Source organism: Sturnira hondurensis, unplaced genomic scaffold, assembly GCF_014824575.4.
Source record: "Sturnira hondurensis isolate 20B ecotype Veracruz unplaced genomic scaffold, ASM1482457v3 Scaffold0001872, whole genome shotgun sequence".
Classification (NCBI taxonomy): Eukaryota; Metazoa; Chordata; class Mammalia; order Chiroptera; family Phyllostomidae; genus Sturnira; species Sturnira hondurensis.
In genome coordinates this window covers 12777654-12796590 of record NW_028074503.1, presented here as the reverse complement: position 1 = coordinate 12796590, position 18937 = coordinate 12777654, and the positions used below count along the sequence as shown (strand labels likewise).

General features: G+C 41.7%; 1 protein-coding gene across 2 annotated transcripts in view; it reads right to left on the bottom strand.

Moving 5' to 3' along the window:
- Positions 1 to 18937, bottom strand: part of MAPRE2 (microtubule associated protein RP/EB family member 2) — a 143793-nt gene that overhangs the window by 109648 nt on the left and 15208 nt on the right. For both annotated transcript variants that reach the window (XM_037032908.1, XM_037032899.1), the window contains exon 2: positions 11305 to 11366. Coding sequence is in view for 1 of the 2 variants with exons in the window: in XM_037032899.1 (XP_036888794.1) it covers positions 11305 to 11366 (62 nt within the window). In the remaining variant the exon portion in view is untranslated. The remainder of the gene's footprint in view (positions 1 to 11304; positions 11367 to 18937) is intronic.

Genomic DNA, 18937 nt, shown 5'->3' with positions numbered 1-18937 from the left:
CGGTTCGATTCCCAGTCAGGGCACATGCCTGGGTTGCAGGCCAGTTCCCGGTAGGGGACACACCAGAGGCAACCATACGTTGATATTTCTCTCCCTCTCTCCTTCCCTTCCCCTCTAAAGATAAATAAAAAATATTTTTAAAAAATATCAAAGTTTTTGATGAGATGAAGCTTTAAAAAATATAGTAGTGTGCTGGAGTTAGGCAATTATCATGATGTGATGTTTTCTTGAGCAAGAGGCAAGAGTGGTTGGATATTCTTATTTCAAGACACCTATATACACTTGTTATTTACTCCTGGTTGGGGACAACGTGGTCACTACACCATGTTCCAAGCACTCATTTATATTCTTTGAAAAACCAAGCACAGTTTCCTTTAAACCAGGTACCAGGGAAGGATGCTAATGGTTCAGCCCAGAGCATAAGCCAAGACAATGTTGCATGCGCGGCATTACCTCACACAGGTCTGAAACATATCACTCCCCAAGCGCAGAAGATGATGTTAGAGCCAAGACTCCCATGAGAGAAACTCTACCAAGCAGATATTATATAGCGTGGTCATTGCCTTGAAGAACCATCACAGAGTCACATGTCAGCATTTTGAAATGCCATGGTGCAGTGAAGGCTGACGCTGTGCTTCAAAGTGGGAGTATGAAGTATTGGAAAACACAAAACCCTCCCGGCTTAGAACTTAGTCCCTTAGGGAGGCACTCTGAAGTTTCTCTTGACCTGTAATGTTCATGTTTCTTTTATTTTTTATATTTTTTAAGATTTTATTTATTTATCTTTAGAGGGGAAGGGAAGGAGGGAGGGAGAGAAACATCAATGTATGGTTGCCTCTTGTGTGTCCCCTGCTGGGAACTGGCCTGCAACCCAGGCATGTGCCCTGACTGAGAATCAAACCACGATCCTCTGGTTTGCAGGCTCGAGCCTAATCCACTGAGCTACACCAGCCAGGGATGTTTCTTTTATTTTTTAAGTATTTGGTACTTAAATACTTAATACTTAAAAATAATTATATATATATATATATATATATATTTTTTTTTAGAGAAAGAGGAAGGTGGGGAGAGAGAAAAAGAGACATCAATGTGAGAGAGAAACATTGATCGGTTTCCTCCAGTATGTGACCTGATCAGGGATGAACCTACCACCTAGCTGTGTGCCCTGACCAGGAATGGAACCTATAACCTAGGTACATGCCCTGACCAGGAATCAAACCCATGACCTTTCAGTGTTCAGGATGTTGCTCCAACCAACTGAGCCACATGAGCCAGGGTCTGTTCATGCTTCTTAATGCAGTTTGCTGTTAACCTGATAATCTGTGATTCATTTGAGTTGCTTTCTTGAAGACCGACACATGACTAACTTTAGAACAGAGGCAAACACGTCAATACATGCATTTTAGGCAGAATGTTATTTGAAGAAAGGGATGCTGAAAATCTGTCATACACAGTGCCAGTTGCTGGGCAACATGATGCCAAGCCAGTTTTATAGACTTTTACAGAAGCACATACTGAGTGTCCAACGTGCGAGGGAGAGTAATTAAAATACAATGCGCCAAACATTGCTCTTGAGAATATTATGTTTTGGAAGTTAAAAATTATACATGTGAAAAAATGTAAATCCAAACAATATCTGATCAGGAAGGTCATAGTATAACAACTGTATTCCCAGGGGATGTGGGGCCACAGGTGTGATTGCCAGTTGGGGTGGCGTTTAACCAGTTTGACCCATTAGTTTAAAGTCTGCCAAAGTTAGGTTTGAATGAGGCTTCGCCCATCCAACAATGCCAGGCTGGAATAATAATAATAATAATATGTCAACTCTATAGACTACCCTGCAGACTTTAACGCTACCACTGCGCATGGTGTGGCAGCACGGGAAACCCTTCAACACGGTGGAAAACCCAAAGAATGCACAAGGTATGGTTACAACTATGTAAAACTGCGTGAAGGAGAACTACAAGGGGGAAAAAAGACAAGTTATTGGTTAGGGTTGGATGATAGATAGGTTACCTGCTTTCTGTGATTTCCACTATTACTTTTAATAATGGAAACTTTGGAAACACTACAGAAGTAGAAGAAAACTGACATAGGTGAGACATTTGAAAAGGCAGGCAGGCAGCAGCTGGACTCTGGGAGATGTTTACTTAAGGTGTTCTGCTTCACCAACAGTTCCAAACATGTGAGTGCTACTCACGAAAATAACTTTGGATTCAAACCTGCCTGGGTCTAATCTTGCCTCTGCCACTTACTAGCTATGTGCCTTGAACTAGTCAGTGAGCTCTCTGAAACGCCAATGTCCTCATCTATAATAAGCATTAGCAAGTTTCACAGAAGACATATAAAGATTAAGACAATGTATGTGAAGTTGCCAGCTGAGTACTTGTACACAGTAGGCATGAAATCAAGTTTTCTCTCTCTCACATTTTTCCCCTTTGTACCCTGGGGTCTGGTGTCCAGGTATTAGAGAAACGGTTTGTGTAGAAATGAACGCGAGCCCACCTTGGCTGCAGCTTGTTTTCAGATCTCGCTCCCTCCCCTATAGTTACCGTCACTCAAGGACCAGAATCCCTGGGCTATAACCAGCCGTGTTGGCAAGATGAGCCCAGGCCAGACTGGTCCGTACAGCAAAGACGGAGAGTGAGTTTCCTGGGGGCGGCCCTATTTGTAAGACGCACTTAAAGCTTCAGGTCTATCTGATCTGGCTTCTAGAGCTGACGGTCCCATACAGTAGCCACAGGACACATGCAGCTATTTACACCAAAGTAACTATAATTAAAGTTAAATAAAATCTTAAATGCATATAAAACATTCCTCAATCATACAGCCACATTTCAGATACTCAATGGGCACATGTGGCTAGTGGCTACCAAGCATGATGACACAGATACACGACATGCTCATCAGTCCACAGCCTTTAGGAGTCTGCTCTGAAGTTCTGGGACTCTCAGTGGGAATAAGAAATGTCATAGGATTAGTGCCCATCTTCTTTGTTCATTAATTCCTTTATTTTTAATGACATTCAGAACAGAACACTAAACTCGGATAGAGAAAGGGGGGTAGAAGAAACATTTCTTGGTTAGGGAGCCTCCACATACACAAGTTTCTGGGCACCAGCCTAGGAGACATCAACAGCATTTTCCTCACTTACCACAGGCCACTTGTAAAGCAAACTTTGATATGTCCACCTCAGTGACATTTTTGCTAGCCCAAATTCAATACTTAACCAGATTCTACCACTCTACGTAAAAGGCAGAAATCTCCTGTAGAGGTTTACTAAGCAGTTGGCAGCTTCATTTCTGAGTCAACAAAGCAGTGGACTCAGGAAGGTACCACAAGGACTCATGACAAGCGATGCAAATTTGTGCATGGGGCATAGGACACCAAATTAAACTGTTCTAAGTTTCATTATCAATCAGATCAAATATTAATTAAGGCTGGTCTCTAATAATCTATTTTGTCAACAGGGGACCCTCATGAGTTAGTTACAACCCTACGCAAATACCAAACTCATTATAAACAGTCAGCAGCTCCTAAACCGGTCATTTGGCTCCTGCAACATTTAGAAAGGAAAGTGTCAACCTACTTTAAAATAAATGTATTTTCCTCATGATCAATTTTTATGTTTCCATCTGCTTGTCAAGTTTCCATCTGCTCTGGTGCGTGTGCTTCTGCGGAGCCCTGCTCGGAGAAAGAGGCACTCTGCCTAGAAGATGATGAGTACAACTGCAAATTCATGGCCTTCGAACCTGCCTGGGTGTGTCCCTGCTCCCGGATGCTCTACCTGCTTTCCTGGTCAGCACCCTGCGGTTACTCACACACCAGGCACTTCAGTGCTTCCCCAGTTTCTTTACGTCCTTTCAGCAGAAGGCCTTGCCTCTGATCTCACAGAGCACATCCATGCCATTAGACAGGAATTTGTGTCTTGGCCCCAACCCTCATGTTCACCTGACAGGTAGCCATCTTATTCTGCTTCTTGCGTGAGGAGATGTATCCTGGCCTGTTGCCGCCTGCCTTCTCGAGGCCAGCTCTCAGTTCTTAAGGGGTCACACCCTGCTACTGGCTCCTTCTCAGCAGCATTTGAATGGGTCAGGTCTCTTCCACCTTAAATCTACTCTTCTTTCCCACAGGTCCCTCTTTCTCCTCTCATCTTTATAGCCAAATATAGGAAGGCTTATCTAAACCTACTCTCTCCACTTCTCCATTTCTCCCTCACTCTGGGGTACCATCTTGACCATCCCATTGAAATGATTCTCATCAAGATCAACTACTCCCTGTCCCAGTAAAATACAGATAACACAAAAATGTACCATTTTAACCACTGAGATGCATAGTTCAGTGGTATTAAGTACATTCACATCAGAATTTCCTTCCTTCTTCCATTACTTGTATTGGAAGAGTATTCCATTACTTGTATGTATATACTCTACTTTGATTATTCATCAAAGTGCCAATGGACACTTAGGTTGCTTCCACTTTTTTGGCTACTGTGAATAATGCTTCCATAAGCATGGGTGTATTCTCTCTCTCTCTTAATATCCCTGTTAAATATTAATGACCTTTAAGGTTTTGCTCTGGACTCCCTTTTCTCATTCTATAATCTTCTTGGGAAATTTTACCTACTGCTTGCATGCCAGTGACTCCCAAAGCATACTTGTGGTTCACTTTTTTTGTTTTTTGGGATTGTCCAACCTGTGGCCCACAGGCTACATACAGCCCAGGTTGGCTATGAATGTGGCCCAACACAAAATGATAAATTTACTTAAAACATTGAGAGTTGATTTTTGTGATTAGGTGTTGCAATGTATTTAATGTGTGGCCCAGAGATGCCAAAGGGCTGGACATCCCTGCTCTAGAACATCACAGTCACCCTAAAAAACTCAGCATGTTCAATAATGGGCTTCTGATTCTTGCCCTCTTGCTTATAATGTTCCCTCACCTTGCGTTGCCTATCTCAGTAAATAATAATGCCAAACTCCCCACTTACTTATACCTTCTAAGGCACCTGGGTATTACATTCTATACTAACCACAGCACTGGCCAAGCTTCCAGGGAGCCCACTGGACAGTAAGTTCACCAGGTGACTAATTCTCCCTTTGATATCCCTGAAGCAGGGTCCTTAAAAACTGAGATGTGTTCCTGTGAAAGACCCTTGTTCATTACCCACCTCTATATACCGCATTTTGCCATGTATAATGCACATCCATGTTTCTGTGCACATTACAGATGGCATTATTATACCCATGGGATATGAGCATATACCCATATATATACACTGCACACCCTCATTTTTTTCCCTTAACAATGTGAGCAAAAAAGTGTGCATTATACACAGCAAAAACAGGGTAAAATAGCAACACCTCACCCTGGATTCCCAATAGTGCTTTTCATTACTTTACTCTTCTTCTCAGCATTGAAATAGTGCTTTACTACATAGCAAGCAAGCACTCAATTCACGTGTCAAATAAATGAATGAATCCTTGACCTCTCCCTTACCCAATCATGCCTACTTTGCCTTCTAAATTGTCCTCAAATCCACCCACCTCTCTACTCCAGCTGTTACCACCTGAGCCAGATGTTCATCGTCACTTACTCTGTCTATTTCTAACCTGATCCCCTCCTGATCATTTTCCACACAGGTCCCGGGGTGGCCTTTCTCAGACAGTGTAAAATGGTGGTTTTACCTCTCCACTTAAATACTTCCACCGTCACTCCCAGGATACAAACCGCAGTTCTTCATTGGCTTCACAAGGCCCTTCTGGGTCAGCCTGTCTATCCAGCCTTATCTCCTACTCTTTCCTTGATGGGGCAGCTCATTACCGAAACTCTCTTAATTTTGCTAATATGTCATATGCATCTCTTATTTTATTTTGTCTCCAGGTCTTTGAAGTTGTTATTCTTTCTGTCTAAACAATTCCCCTTCTCTGCAGTCCCCCTCCCCAATGCCTTCTGGCTCCTCCTTTTCCTTCAGGTCTTGGAATAGACATCACCATCCCTTGGAAACATAGTCTAATTTCTCTGCACTAGTTCTGGCTTTGCTGTTGCTGCTGGGGCCTCACAGCATCCTGCCCTCCCACCATAGTGCATAGCACCCTTGTATCAGAAGTGCCTGCTTCACTGAGGTCCCTACGGTGGCTCATAGCTCCATCGGGCTGAGACCTTGATTTTTTGCTCAAAATGTATCCTCTGCACTTTGCACACTGATGAGGCGATGGTAGATGCTTAATATCCAATACATAATTCTCCACAAAAAGTTTGTCCTGGGATACTTCAAACAACCAAAAAAGTAGAAAAAATCGCATAACAGTATAATGTACACTCATTCCCACCAGCTATATTTAATAATTGTTAATATTTAGCCATATTTTCTTTATCATCTTTCTATATTTAAAAAATCATTTAAATGCAAATCGTAGAAAAAAAATGAATTTTTAAGTCTCACCAAAATGTCCACAAATCATGTAAAATTAGCTGCCAAAGAAAACCTCTAAATATCCACTTTTGTTAAATGAAATTCAGATATGAGATCATTAGGCTTTGCACCAGATACTTTAAAAAATGTACCCTCATTCCATCACTCAGTTCTCACGAGTCTTAGAAGGTAAGCTCATCAATAGACAGAAATCTGTGACAAACAAGTAGTTCTAGGGGGGGAGGAGAAACAAACATTCCCCGAGTGCCTATGATGTACCCAACACTTACATTACCTCAAATTAGTCCCTCAACAAAATCAAGATGTAATAACTCTGTGAGATCAAATTATGTGCCCAGATCCTACATGAGGTAACGGACAGAAGATTTTAATTAAGAATTTAAGTATTTTGCTGTGGTCTGAGATGGGTAAAATACACATTGTTCTTATGTGTGCAAGAAATGCTTATGATTCTCTTTGGTTCCTATTACCCTACAGTAGAGATGAGGCAGCGAAAAGTCAGAGCAGCAAGTACAGAACAAGCATGTGAAAGTCAGAAGCCAGGGTTCTGGTGCTGTGGCTTGTCACCAAATGTCTGGTGGCAGGCTAGTCACTCGACTCTTGTCACCCAAGAATGTTCATCTATAAAATGAGTTGGATTAGATTATTATACAGGTTCTTTTCAGCTGCTTAAATTACAAAACACAAATGAGACCCTGTAATTCCTAACGGTCTTCAGCTGGTGAGGGCCAGGAGAGAGGGTCTTGCTGGTCCCATGCATTCTCAGTACATGTACTTATTGGGGGTACGCATTGTAAATGGAGGCCAATTTTAATGGAAACATCGGTCAGTTCAACTAGAATAACCTTCAGGCTTCCAGAGGCAGCCCTCCCACAGATTCTGACAATGACTAATGGTGAAGATTGCCCCAAAAGAAGAGCCATGAAAAAGCTGTCATCAAAGGAAACCCCAATGAACATTCCACCGGCAGTGAGTGAGGGCTCCTTTTCCCCCACAACCTCTCCAACACCTGTTACTGCCTGTTTGGAAAACAGTTTAGTGGTTCGGTCCTCAAAAAACTAAAAGTAGAGTTACCCTATGACCCAGCAATCCCTCTTCTGGGTATCCGCCTGAAAACTCTCAAACATTTACTCGCAAAGATATACATGCCCCTACGTTCACTGCAGCACTATTCACGGTGGCTAGGACACGAGACAACCAAGTGTCCTTCAATAGATGACTGAATAAGGAAGAGGTGGCGTGAGTGCGCGCGCACACACACACACACTATGGGATGCTACTCAGCCATAAGAAGAGATGAAATATTGCCACTTACAACAGTATGGATGAACCTTGAAGGATATTACGGTAAGTGAAGTAAGTCAGTCAGAATAAGCTAAGAACTGTATGATTTCACTCAGATGTGGGACATAAAGCTGGAACTCAGAGACACAGACAACAGTGCTGTGGTTACCAGAGGAAAGGGGGTGGGGAGGGTGGTAGAGGGTAAAGGGGTCATTATATGGTGACAGAAGGTGATTTGACCACGGGTGACGGGTACAAAATGCAATGCACAGATCATGTGTCACAGTAATGTACAATTGAATCTAAGTGACCCTGTTAAGCAATGTCACCCTCATACATTTAAAAAAAGGAAACCCCACTTCATCCCTACCCCCACCTGTCCTCTGCCAGATGAACCTTCCTACTTGTCACACTCAGGATTTTTTTAAAGGCTCTCTACTTCACCAGCTAGTAAGTCTAAGAACTCTGTCTTATGCACCTTCCTATCTCTAGCTTTTAGTATTCAGCAATTAATAAGCGTTTATAAAATGAATGGAAAAGGTCACCACTTCTGAATATTTCAATACAACTTACTTTCAAGGCTTGGCTTGGACGCCATTGCACCTCCTCCACCCTTCCCAAACTCCCATGACATTGTACCTGTATTTCTCCTGTGGAGTGTTAATTTTCTATACCTGATTATAGGTATTTGTGTATCGATCTTCGCTCCCCGAAAGGTCACATTATGAGACAGGAGCTATCCCTTATTGACCACTGAAACCCTGCTGCTGAAATCCTGCAATACCTAGCTCACAACAGGTTCTCAGGAAATCTTTGTGGAATGAGCACATTGCTCTGTGTACACACACACACACACACACACACACACATCAAAGCAATTAGCACAGTCCTTTACTTATAGCCATTCAATAAATATTACAGAAATAAATGCTGTTTCTGATAAAATTGTGATGAGACCAGTACCTCAAACCAGAAATGTCTGTAAATGTTGTACTCCAAACCTTTTTGGGGGAAATATAGTAAACTAGATTACAATGATTACATCTTTAATAATAATCTTAAGGAAACAGAGGGACAAAAACAAAACAAAAACCCCAAGGTGAACCGAACCAAACCAACCTAACCAAATCAACAATGTCTAGAAAAAATCAGTGTAGCGTTTTTAGGCGAAAAATCAGAAAGTGTTAGGCATGTTGGTGGAACATAATGCTATTCTGCTGTTCCAGCGACAGGCCTGAGGACGTGTAAAAGGTGCTTGTGAGCACAGCTCAGGAAAATGCAAAGCCTGCGTGCACTCTGGCACCCACTGAAGAAAAACAGGGATACTTATGGAAAAACCAAATATGCAAAAATAAAAATAGTTCTTTTGGATGGTGTTACAGGTGATTTTCCTTTTCCCCCCTAAAGTTTCCTTTAAGTGTATTGTTTTTGTATAGAAATTTTGGTATAGTCAACATTAACCTTTCTTTCATGTGGCTGTATTTTCTATAGACAGTTATTTAGGGAGGACCAAAGAATGACATTAAATTGTCTACTGAGTCATTTTAGCTCCAGTATGCTATTCGAGGGTTCAGGTGGTACCTGAACAGGAACGCTGTTCTGTATCATGAGGCCTACAGCAGAGGCATGTTGTACACGGTGCAGAAATGGACTTGAATGAGAAGCAAGCAGCTAGACCCAGCAAAGAAATCTCATGAAACCATACCACTGCTGAAGAGATTACTCCCTCAAAGAAACGATAAATATTAGTTCATGAGAGGGTGAAGTAAAGAGTTTGCAACCCAGCAGGTCTGTGAAGAGGACAGGAATTAAGAATGCCTGCCTTCTTTGTTCTCTTTTGTCCTCTATCATTTCTTACCCCCTTATCATCTATTATCTCACAGGAGTCTGTAAACGATGGCCTGTTTTTGCAAATAAAGTTTTATTGGAATACAGCCAAGCCCATTCTCTTGTGCACGGTTTACGGCTATTTTCGCACTCCAAGGAGCTGAATGTTGTGACAGAGACTGGAGAGTTCCCAAAGCAGGACATATTTACTGTGCTTCCTTACAGAAAAGGAGATATTTGTCCTGTAGCCTCAGGTGTACAGAGACAATGATAAACAGACAACCAATTTAAGTATTGGGCCGCCTTTTTCCATTACTTTTTTTTCAAACATGCCAACCTGGAAGACAGGGAGATTTTACAATTTATCATCCAAACGAAGATATTTTGAGGGTGAAAGTAGGTGCTAAACGGACCATACACAAGGACAGCAGCAGTAAACCAGGACTACCCCAGACGCTAGATGTGCATGCTCCCCACCAGAAGGGCTAGTACACAGAGAGGATTTCAAAGGGCACTCAACATTCCTGTTCAGGAACTGCTTTTCTGTGCACAAAGTAAGCCTAGGTGACTCCTCTTCTTGGTCTTTTTATTTCACTTGCCCTCAGATGCCTTCCCACTTCCTTCCGTCCCAACCCTGCCCTAGAGCCAGCTCTGGTCTGGGAAAGATCCAGTTGCTTAAGACACCACTCATGGGGCACTATTTCTTTTTGCAATAGAGCAAAAGGGGAAAAGTTTACTCATCTTACTTAAATAAATTATTTCAATTTAATACATGTAATTTCATACCTGAATATTTCACTTTAGGAGAAGAATTTTAGGTTTCTTTTCTAAAGTAATTTAAAAATGAGCAACCACCATACCATTTATCACAAAGAAACCTCAAGGCAAATATGGTATATTATCCATTGATCTGAGCTTTTAATATTCACCACTAGTTTAAAGAATTATTTAAGAGTGAAGTTCTAATTTGATCATTCCAGAATGAAAACTGAAAGAAAACAATGCACACACCCACACTCCTTTTCTTCCCCTAGTAAAAAAGTTTGATGCTGTGGGGAAATAAGAAGTAAAACAAAAGATGTTTGGAGTACCTTCAATGAAATCTAGGACGTTATGATTTGTAAGACTATTCTCTGAACGATAATAGCTCATAGCTTTGAAACCTCCCTGGATGGCTTTCCAAATATTGCCATCTGGTGGCACGTTAGTTAATTGTTCCTTTGTTCTAGGGAGCTCCTGAATTGAACCTCAAAGACAGTACTAGACAGAGACTCAGAGTACCAGCAGGAAGTCACAGAAGGTCAAACGAAGGTCTCCAACACAAATCCCAAACTGAAAACGTGAGGCATCATCGCAGGCCTTCATCACCTTTCCAAGGTACCCATTTCTACTGAAAAGGCAACAAAGCAGTTGCCTTGACTTTTAACAAGATCAAGTGATCACTTACAGTTAGAAATGCCATGAGGTCAGCTGACTATATCTTAATATTCCCTTCCTCTGCTTATCATTAATTAGATCTCTAAAATGAAACTTTAATTGACCATTTTTAGAGGAATTGTTGACAACAGTTAATTAGCCCTTAGTACACGTGGGAAATGGAATATAGTTCAGAAAATAATGTTTTAACAAAGCGTGTTTGCTCCAATGTTTGCTTTAGTTGTATAATGCAAATTGGAGAACAAATTTGGTCTAAAGGCATTAACAGTACTCCAATTTCATCTGTAAGTCACACAGCATAACTCAGGTTCGAACCTTACCTTGAGCATGCAGGCTCTCTCCCCGGCTGTCGCGATGAACTGCTCCTCTGGGAGGTGGGATGCTGGGAGAGTAAAAATGAAAGAATGAATTAAGAGTGAGCGTTTAATAGGATGAAAACATAGGAGCAAAGAATTATAAAGTAGTTCATTGGGCATGGCCAGCGGTGCAAAAGCAAATTGAAGAAAACATGCACACAAGATATCCAAATTCAGCTGATTTTATCGCATGAGAGATTAAGTTAGCTGAACAAATGGGTTATCCATCTATTCTTAGGTCAATTTATTGAGGTTTGTGAATATTTAGTATAATATCAGTCCTATGAAGACATTTGTTTTTCACTTTCCCACCCTTGCCCCCTGACTGATGTGATGAGAATCATGTTATAACCTAGGACACAGTGCCTCTTGAGCAGTATCAGATGCCAAAACCAATTAAAATGCTGACTTCCCCAAACATAGGTTAATTTGCAGGTTTTGTATATAGTATCAACACAGACTTAGTCTTTTAGTCAAAAGATTTGTGTTTAATTTTAACAGGATAAGCATTAGCAACAACATCAGGATCACACTTCAAAATATGTACACCCACAAGTAAAATTTCACTTCCTTTATGTAAATAAACTACTTCTCTTTACGACATGCTGTAGCTAAAGGATAAGACAATAAACTGGTGAAGGGCAGGTCCAATTCTAGAGGCTGAGAAATGTGTGTACTCTCTAGGTTCTGAGGGTCCAGCGTTGGGCCGGGTGGATGGAAACTGGGGAGACTCAGGCAGATGCTGCTAAGGAGGAGCTAAGACACATACATGCAGGATCCTTAACAGTCTTCCCAGGACCCCGAGAAACAAATTAGAAATGACCCCACCCCACCTTCTCCTGCACATTGCTCCTCTGTGTTTTCTGTAAATGGCCATTTTAAAAGTGCCCTTGGTGCTTAGTTTAAAATCAGTTGTATAAAAATAAAATATCTGTGGCCAATCCAACACAATGTGATTAATTCCAGACATAGTTCTGGAGATGTACTGGGAGACAGATTTTAAGAAAGTGAGGAAGGCGATATTTTACACTTTTTCAATAGGAGAAAGAGGAGATAGTAAAAGAAAAAAATTGCAAATAAAATGGTAAGTGCTGAGAGTGTAAAAGTAAAGGTGACAGCTGAATTTTCAATGTTACACTATTCGATAAGGGAGCTCAAAAGTAATTTGTAAAATCTACCTTCTTTAAAAACCAGAGAATTCCACATGAATGGTTTCAAGAACTGCACTCTGGTAACCTGACATTTTTTTCCTTTAGATAGAACAGGTAGAATTTCTTTATGTGTTTGATAGCAGATTTAATATTATGGCTATTTCACATTTTCCCCCATAATCTAATGAAGTCGATAAAATGAAAAAAAAAACAAGTTTAAAGAAAATCTGTTCTCATCCTCTCAATTTCTTTCCCTAAATCTTCCAATCAGAATCAAGTTGCCTTGGTGGTGTGGCTCAGTTGGTTGGAGTGTTGACCCATAGAATGAAGGTCACAGGTTTGATTCTGGGTCTGGGCACATACCCAGGTTGTGAGTGTGATCCCTGGTCGGGGCATGTACGAGAAGGCAACCAATTGATGTTTCCCTCTCACATTGATGTCTCTCTCTGTCTCTCTTTCTCTCCCCCGCCCCCTCTCTCTAAAAGCAATGAAAAAAATATTATAAAGGTGAGGATTACAGAGAAAAAAAGAATAAATATTTTATTTGTGCTCTTTGCCTAGTAACATAGCTGCTGGGTACTAGTGGAAACATTGGCCACCAAGCTGGGAAGCAAGAGCATATGGTTCCTAGTTTATCTATAAACCAGATAATTAGCCCTTAGAAAAGTCAGGGCTGGCTGTGCACAATTGGCTTTTTTCTGTTCTTTGACAACAGCCCATTGCTAATTTTCCAACAGCTGCAATGGATCTGTTTGGAGAAGAATGAGATCCATTTATTGAACACCACTGCACAAGTCATTTCACATATTTTATCTAATTTAATACCTCAAAGCCATCTTAGTACAAAGGAAGAAACTGAAACTCAGAGTGGCGGAGCAGTTTGGCCGGTATCACGCAGCCAGATTCTAACTGAGCCTGACAGGCTCCAGTATCAGCTCTCTCATCCACACCAGGCTACCTGAAAAGGCAGGCCCTTGCCACTCATTTGAGACACCTGGAGAGCTATGGCCCCGGGATATAGTAGCTGCTCAATAAGACAGTGTGGTGAGGCTGGACATCTAGGGTACCCTCTAGTCTGGGAGGGGAGGTGACAGTTTTTTCTGTGGTGTTTTGCAGATGTAGAACAGTTACTGCCCAAGAGTTTCACACTTTAAATGAAGATTAACTCAGAATGGATCATTACCTAAATGTAAAGTGTAAGGACTATGAAATGTTTAGGAAAAAAATAGAAAAGTCTTTGGAATCTCGGGCTTGGCAAAGAGTTCTTAGCCTTGACCTCCAAAACACAACCCATAAAAGGGCAAAGTGATAAACTGGACACTTCATCGAAATGTAGAACTTTGCCCTGGTTGGCGTAGCTCAGTGGATTGAGCGTGGGCCTGCGAACCAGACGATCGGGGTTCGATTCCCAATCAGGGCACATGCCTGGGTTGCAGGCCGGTTCCTTGCAGGCTAACTACCAGCAGGGGATGCACAAAAGGCAACCATACATTGATGTTTCTCTCCCTCTCTCCTTCCCCTCTAAAGATAAATAAATAAATAAAATCTTAAAAAAAAAAAAAAGAAATGCTCCATAAGAAAGAGGTGTAAACAGAAGGTATAAATTGGGAGAAAATATTTGTGAACTACGTATCTGACAAAGGACTAGTATCTAGAATTACAAACTCCCAAAACTGAACCGTAAAGAACCCCAAACAATTGGAAAATGGGCAAAATGCATGAAGAAACACTTAACTGAGGAGAATGTATAGATAACAAATAAGCACATGAATTGACAGTCAGCAGCACTGGCCAATAGCTAAGAGAATATGAAAAACCATAATGAGCTATCACTATACATTTCATCGGAATGGCTAAAATAAACCGTGACAACATGACATACAGACAAGTATGAGAAGAACCTAGATCACCCATATATTGCTGGTGAGAATGTACAATGGTTCAGCTACTCCAAAAAACATTTGACTTAAAAACAAAAACTTAAACATGTAATTACTTTACAACCCACTAATTGTACCCTAAGAATTTTTCCAGAGAAGTTAAAATGTATGTTTATAGCAGATTTTTCCATAGTGGTTAACTACTGGAGACAGCTCGGATATCCTTTGACAGGTTAGTGGTTGAACAAACTGTGATACATCCATCCATCCTTACCAGGGAATATTATTCAGGCATAAAAAAGAAACCAACTATTGATATTTACAAAAACCTGGGTGAATTTCCAGAGAATTATGCTGAGTGAAAAAAGCCCATCCCATAGGTCATAAACTGTGTGATTCCATTTATCTCACATTCTTGAAATGAGAAAATGATAGAAATGGAACGTAGATTAGTGGTTGCCAGGGGCTAAGGAGGGAAGAGGGCATGTATGGTCGTAAAAGGGCAACACAGGGGATCCTTACGGAGATGAAAACATTCTGTATCGGGAACATGCATGGGCGTCCATACCCTGGTTAATCCTGTAGTTCCCATGTTCAAGGTATTACTATGGTGGGGAGCTGAATAAAGGGTAGATGATATACCTCTGTATTGCTTCTTACAACTCATGTTAATGTATAATTGTCTCAAAATGAAAAGTTTAATTTAAAAAATCAGGAGATTGGACAGCAATTAGAATTGAACAAGATAATTCCTTTCTTTTAGTTTTTCTTTTTTTCCAGAAAAGCAGTGGGCAAGATAGGATCAGGAATTTGCTCCCCTTTGCACAAATCCAAGAAAGTAAAAAAGTTTCGTCTCTGATTTTAGCATTCAGAAACCACTGCCAACAATCTGTTGGCCAAGTTTGCTTACCGGAAATTTTCTCTTCCGATATTCCTTCTCCTATATTTACCTTCCCAATTCTTCATTAAAATGGAAAATTTTGATATAAATACCTACACCCCAAATCAGAAGTGACTTCTAAATAGCAGCATGATAACTCTGCATTTTGGAAATGACCTCTCATACCTTCCCATGTATGCTGTCCCTGAATTTCCAAAATTCCTACATCTTATTATTTGCACAGGAACAGAATTTTATCCTTGGTGGTTTTCATGGGTGCGAAGGCAGGTGTTTTGTGGTCTAACCCGGGCCACACCTTAACTTCCCACATACTGAGGGGTTCGCATAGCTCCCTTCACGCTAGGAGAGACCATGTTGGCTTTTACTCTTCTCACTGTGAGCACTAACCAGCCGGCTCCTCAGAAACAACCAGCCTGAAGCCAGACGCTGTCTCTGGGCTTGTTGGCTTTGCTTTCATTGGAAAGACCAAATATCTTTGTTAGGACAAGAGTCACGACACGGTCAAACCCTTTAACAAAGCACATTCTTTATTTCTACAGAAGCTCATTTTCCTCCATCCTCTAGAAACTGCAAACCCTCTTTCTTTAAACAAACTAGTAATTCTAGCCACCCCCCAATCCCCTCCCAATACTGCTTTTTGCATAACCATCAAGCCGCAGGCACATAACAGACATATCAGAAGGAAGAAAAAAGATTGTAAACATATTTGCAGTCATGCCACGCCATTGAAAAATTTGGGAGTTCTCTTTCTTTAGAGCTATGTATGTATCTAGCTAATTAGCTTCTGATCAACACGAGGTTAAAGCATTCTCCTCACAGAGACAGAAATTACTGCCTCCCCAGCTGCTCCCAGCTTTTCTAAGAGAACACCCTTGGGACCTGAAATCCGTTTATCCTCTCTGGAGTTGACTAGGCTATCTTTGGATTTTCAGAATGAACTGTATCCTAAATTCCAAACTCCCCCCACTACTTAGAGATATCGAATCACCCTGGTTGTGTATTACATTCTTTAGTGTGGGGGGCCCACAGCTTTCTAGGAATAAAGCAGCTTGTAAGCATTAACAGAAGGTCACAGGTTATTAATCCTTAGGGTGATCTTACCGGGTAAGAGCCTGCCAGAGAGCCCTGCCTCCACCAGCACCTCCTCAATTAGTGGTCTCAGGGTGGGGGCTGGGCTCAGGGCCTTCCCAGGGGCAGTAGAGGGGGTGGGGGCAAGAGTTTGCCCTTGGGAAGTGGGGGGCGGGGGTGGGGGGGACGACGACGACACAGGGACTGTCAGGAAGCACGGAGCTGAGCACACACCAGGGAAACCAAAAGCCAGTGAGAGTATCTGGCAAGTAAAGAGGGTCAAATAACCCCAAATCTGGAGTACTGTGAGTGGAATAAAATATTTCTTTCAAACGACCCATATTGTGTATTCAAGGGCTTTTGAAAAATTTTAGCTGGCTGATCATGGGATTTTGGTGGTATATGTTAAGAATAGTGATGACGTTATCAAGTTAGGGTTCTGTGATTTGGCATCTACAAAAATAAAGTGATCCTCGGAAACTATCTAACGTGATGGCTGTAATTAGATGGAAATCCAGTACTTTCATTCAAACTGCGCTAACCACCCTCTTCTCAGAATCCTCCTCTATCCATCTGCTACCTCCCATAGTCAGAGACTGCCCTTTCCACTCTGGAGGGGAACATTCCTAGTGCTAAATATACAAAAGTAACGTTCTGAAGGGAAAAATAACACCAGACAAACTACGTACATGAGAAAGCCCATGTGCATTATCATTCCGAGAAGTTCATGCTAATTATTTTCACTTTCGCTTTCACCTAGTTTTAATCAGATGTCCTTGACTATGAAGAAGTGGAATGAAGAATGGCTCCCTTCCTCCTCGATGTGATGGGTAAGGAACTGCAGGCGAACGGGCATGCGCAACAGGAAGCCGCACAGAGAGAATGTCAGGTTCACTTTCAGAGTCCAGGGTTCAGCTTTAGTGTTTGGGTCACAGCGGAAGCCATGCTTTCTGTTTGTCCCGTCTTTGTGGTCTGTTAGTTCTTTGACCATCCAAAGAAGTGGACAGAGTAACATTTAAAATGTGCACGGGGTAACATGTGACATCTGAGTAAGACTGACAGCGCCCAGAGGGTTCCCCTGACCTCCCTCAACAGATGGGTAACCAGGGTGTAATTCTTGTGTTTTAAGCCTATTTTTTCTCCTGGTCCTTGCACGCTCTGGTGCCTTAGGCAGGCGAGTGCCACTCACGTGGGTGTCAGTAACAGTGTAGTTATGTGAAACCATCGGATGCAGCCTTTCTCGTCTCTGCCTATATTTGGGGCAGCGCAATACAGCTCACACCAGATGGGGTGAATGGCTCTGCTTTCCCCACATCTTCCCATATGCAACAGGGTGAGATGCCTCGTTGCATTCCAGCCCAGGCCTATTGACGGAGAGACGATCCGGCACTCACAACCTCACTGGGAAAACGGAGCTCAGGGGGGTTTCTGAGTAAATGCTTTTTAAAAAAGTGCCTGCTCTGGTAGAAATCACATTGCATTCACATTGTGAGGAGCTCCCACAGCATTCTCCACCCGTTAAGTGGAAGTTTATCATTGCTCTTTTTATTACAGTTTAACTGAGTCATTCCAATGGGCTGTCAAAACTATTTCCTTCATGTTTTGAAAAATTTATGGATTCTCCAAAGGAAAAATATAGTTTCCATGGCATTTTCTATTATACAGGATCCGGCAGAAGTAACGCCTGCTTGAGTGTGGTTGGTAGGTAATAGTATGGGTGTAATGATTTATAGTTCTAATTTGAACACTCACCTAAAATGTCATATGGTGTGCTTGAGTGTGATATTGTTATGTGACAGAATTACATGCTCATGATTTTGTAATAAAAGGGGGCATTACTTGTGCTGGACCCTGTATTTTATTCTGAAAAAGAAGGATTAACAGTCACCTTTCCAAATGCTCACATAACCTGCAGGGGAAGGGCAGGTGAGGATCAGATACCCTCCTCACCAATGCGGCCGGGGCACAGGTGGACTGAGGTGCACTCGAGTGCACTTCCACAGAGCTGGGATAAGAACCAGGCCCCTGGACAATCAGTTTAAGTTGGTGTAATAAGAACCAGAGGAATGCCCTGGCTGGTGTGGCTCAGTGGATTGAGCGCGGGCCTGTGAACCACATGATTGTGGTTTGATTCCCAGTCAGGGCATATGCCTGGGTTGCAGGCCAGTTCCCAGCAGGGGACTCATGAGAGGCAACCATACATTGATATTTCTCTCCTTCTCTCTCCTTCCCTTTCCCTCTAAAGATAAATAAATAAAATCTTTAAAAAAAAACAACAGCGGAATGATGGTGCGCCTAACTTGCAGAGATTTGAAGAGAAAACCCTTGTTTGAATAAGGGGCATAATTAAAGACAAACTTTCTTTGTCTTAACTCACGCTAATTTTTCTTTTGAATATTTTGGTAGATGTTGCTTTCTCTTTGACTATCATTTCTCTAACTCTTTACATCTGGAATAATGTCAACTTGCTCCTTTAATTTTTTACTCTCTAGAGCTCCTACTCATGATCATTAATAATACATATTTGCAGTTGTTCAGAGAGAAATCGGAAGGTGTAAAAGTCTCTACCAAAGTCCTCCAAATTTAGCAGAGTAGTA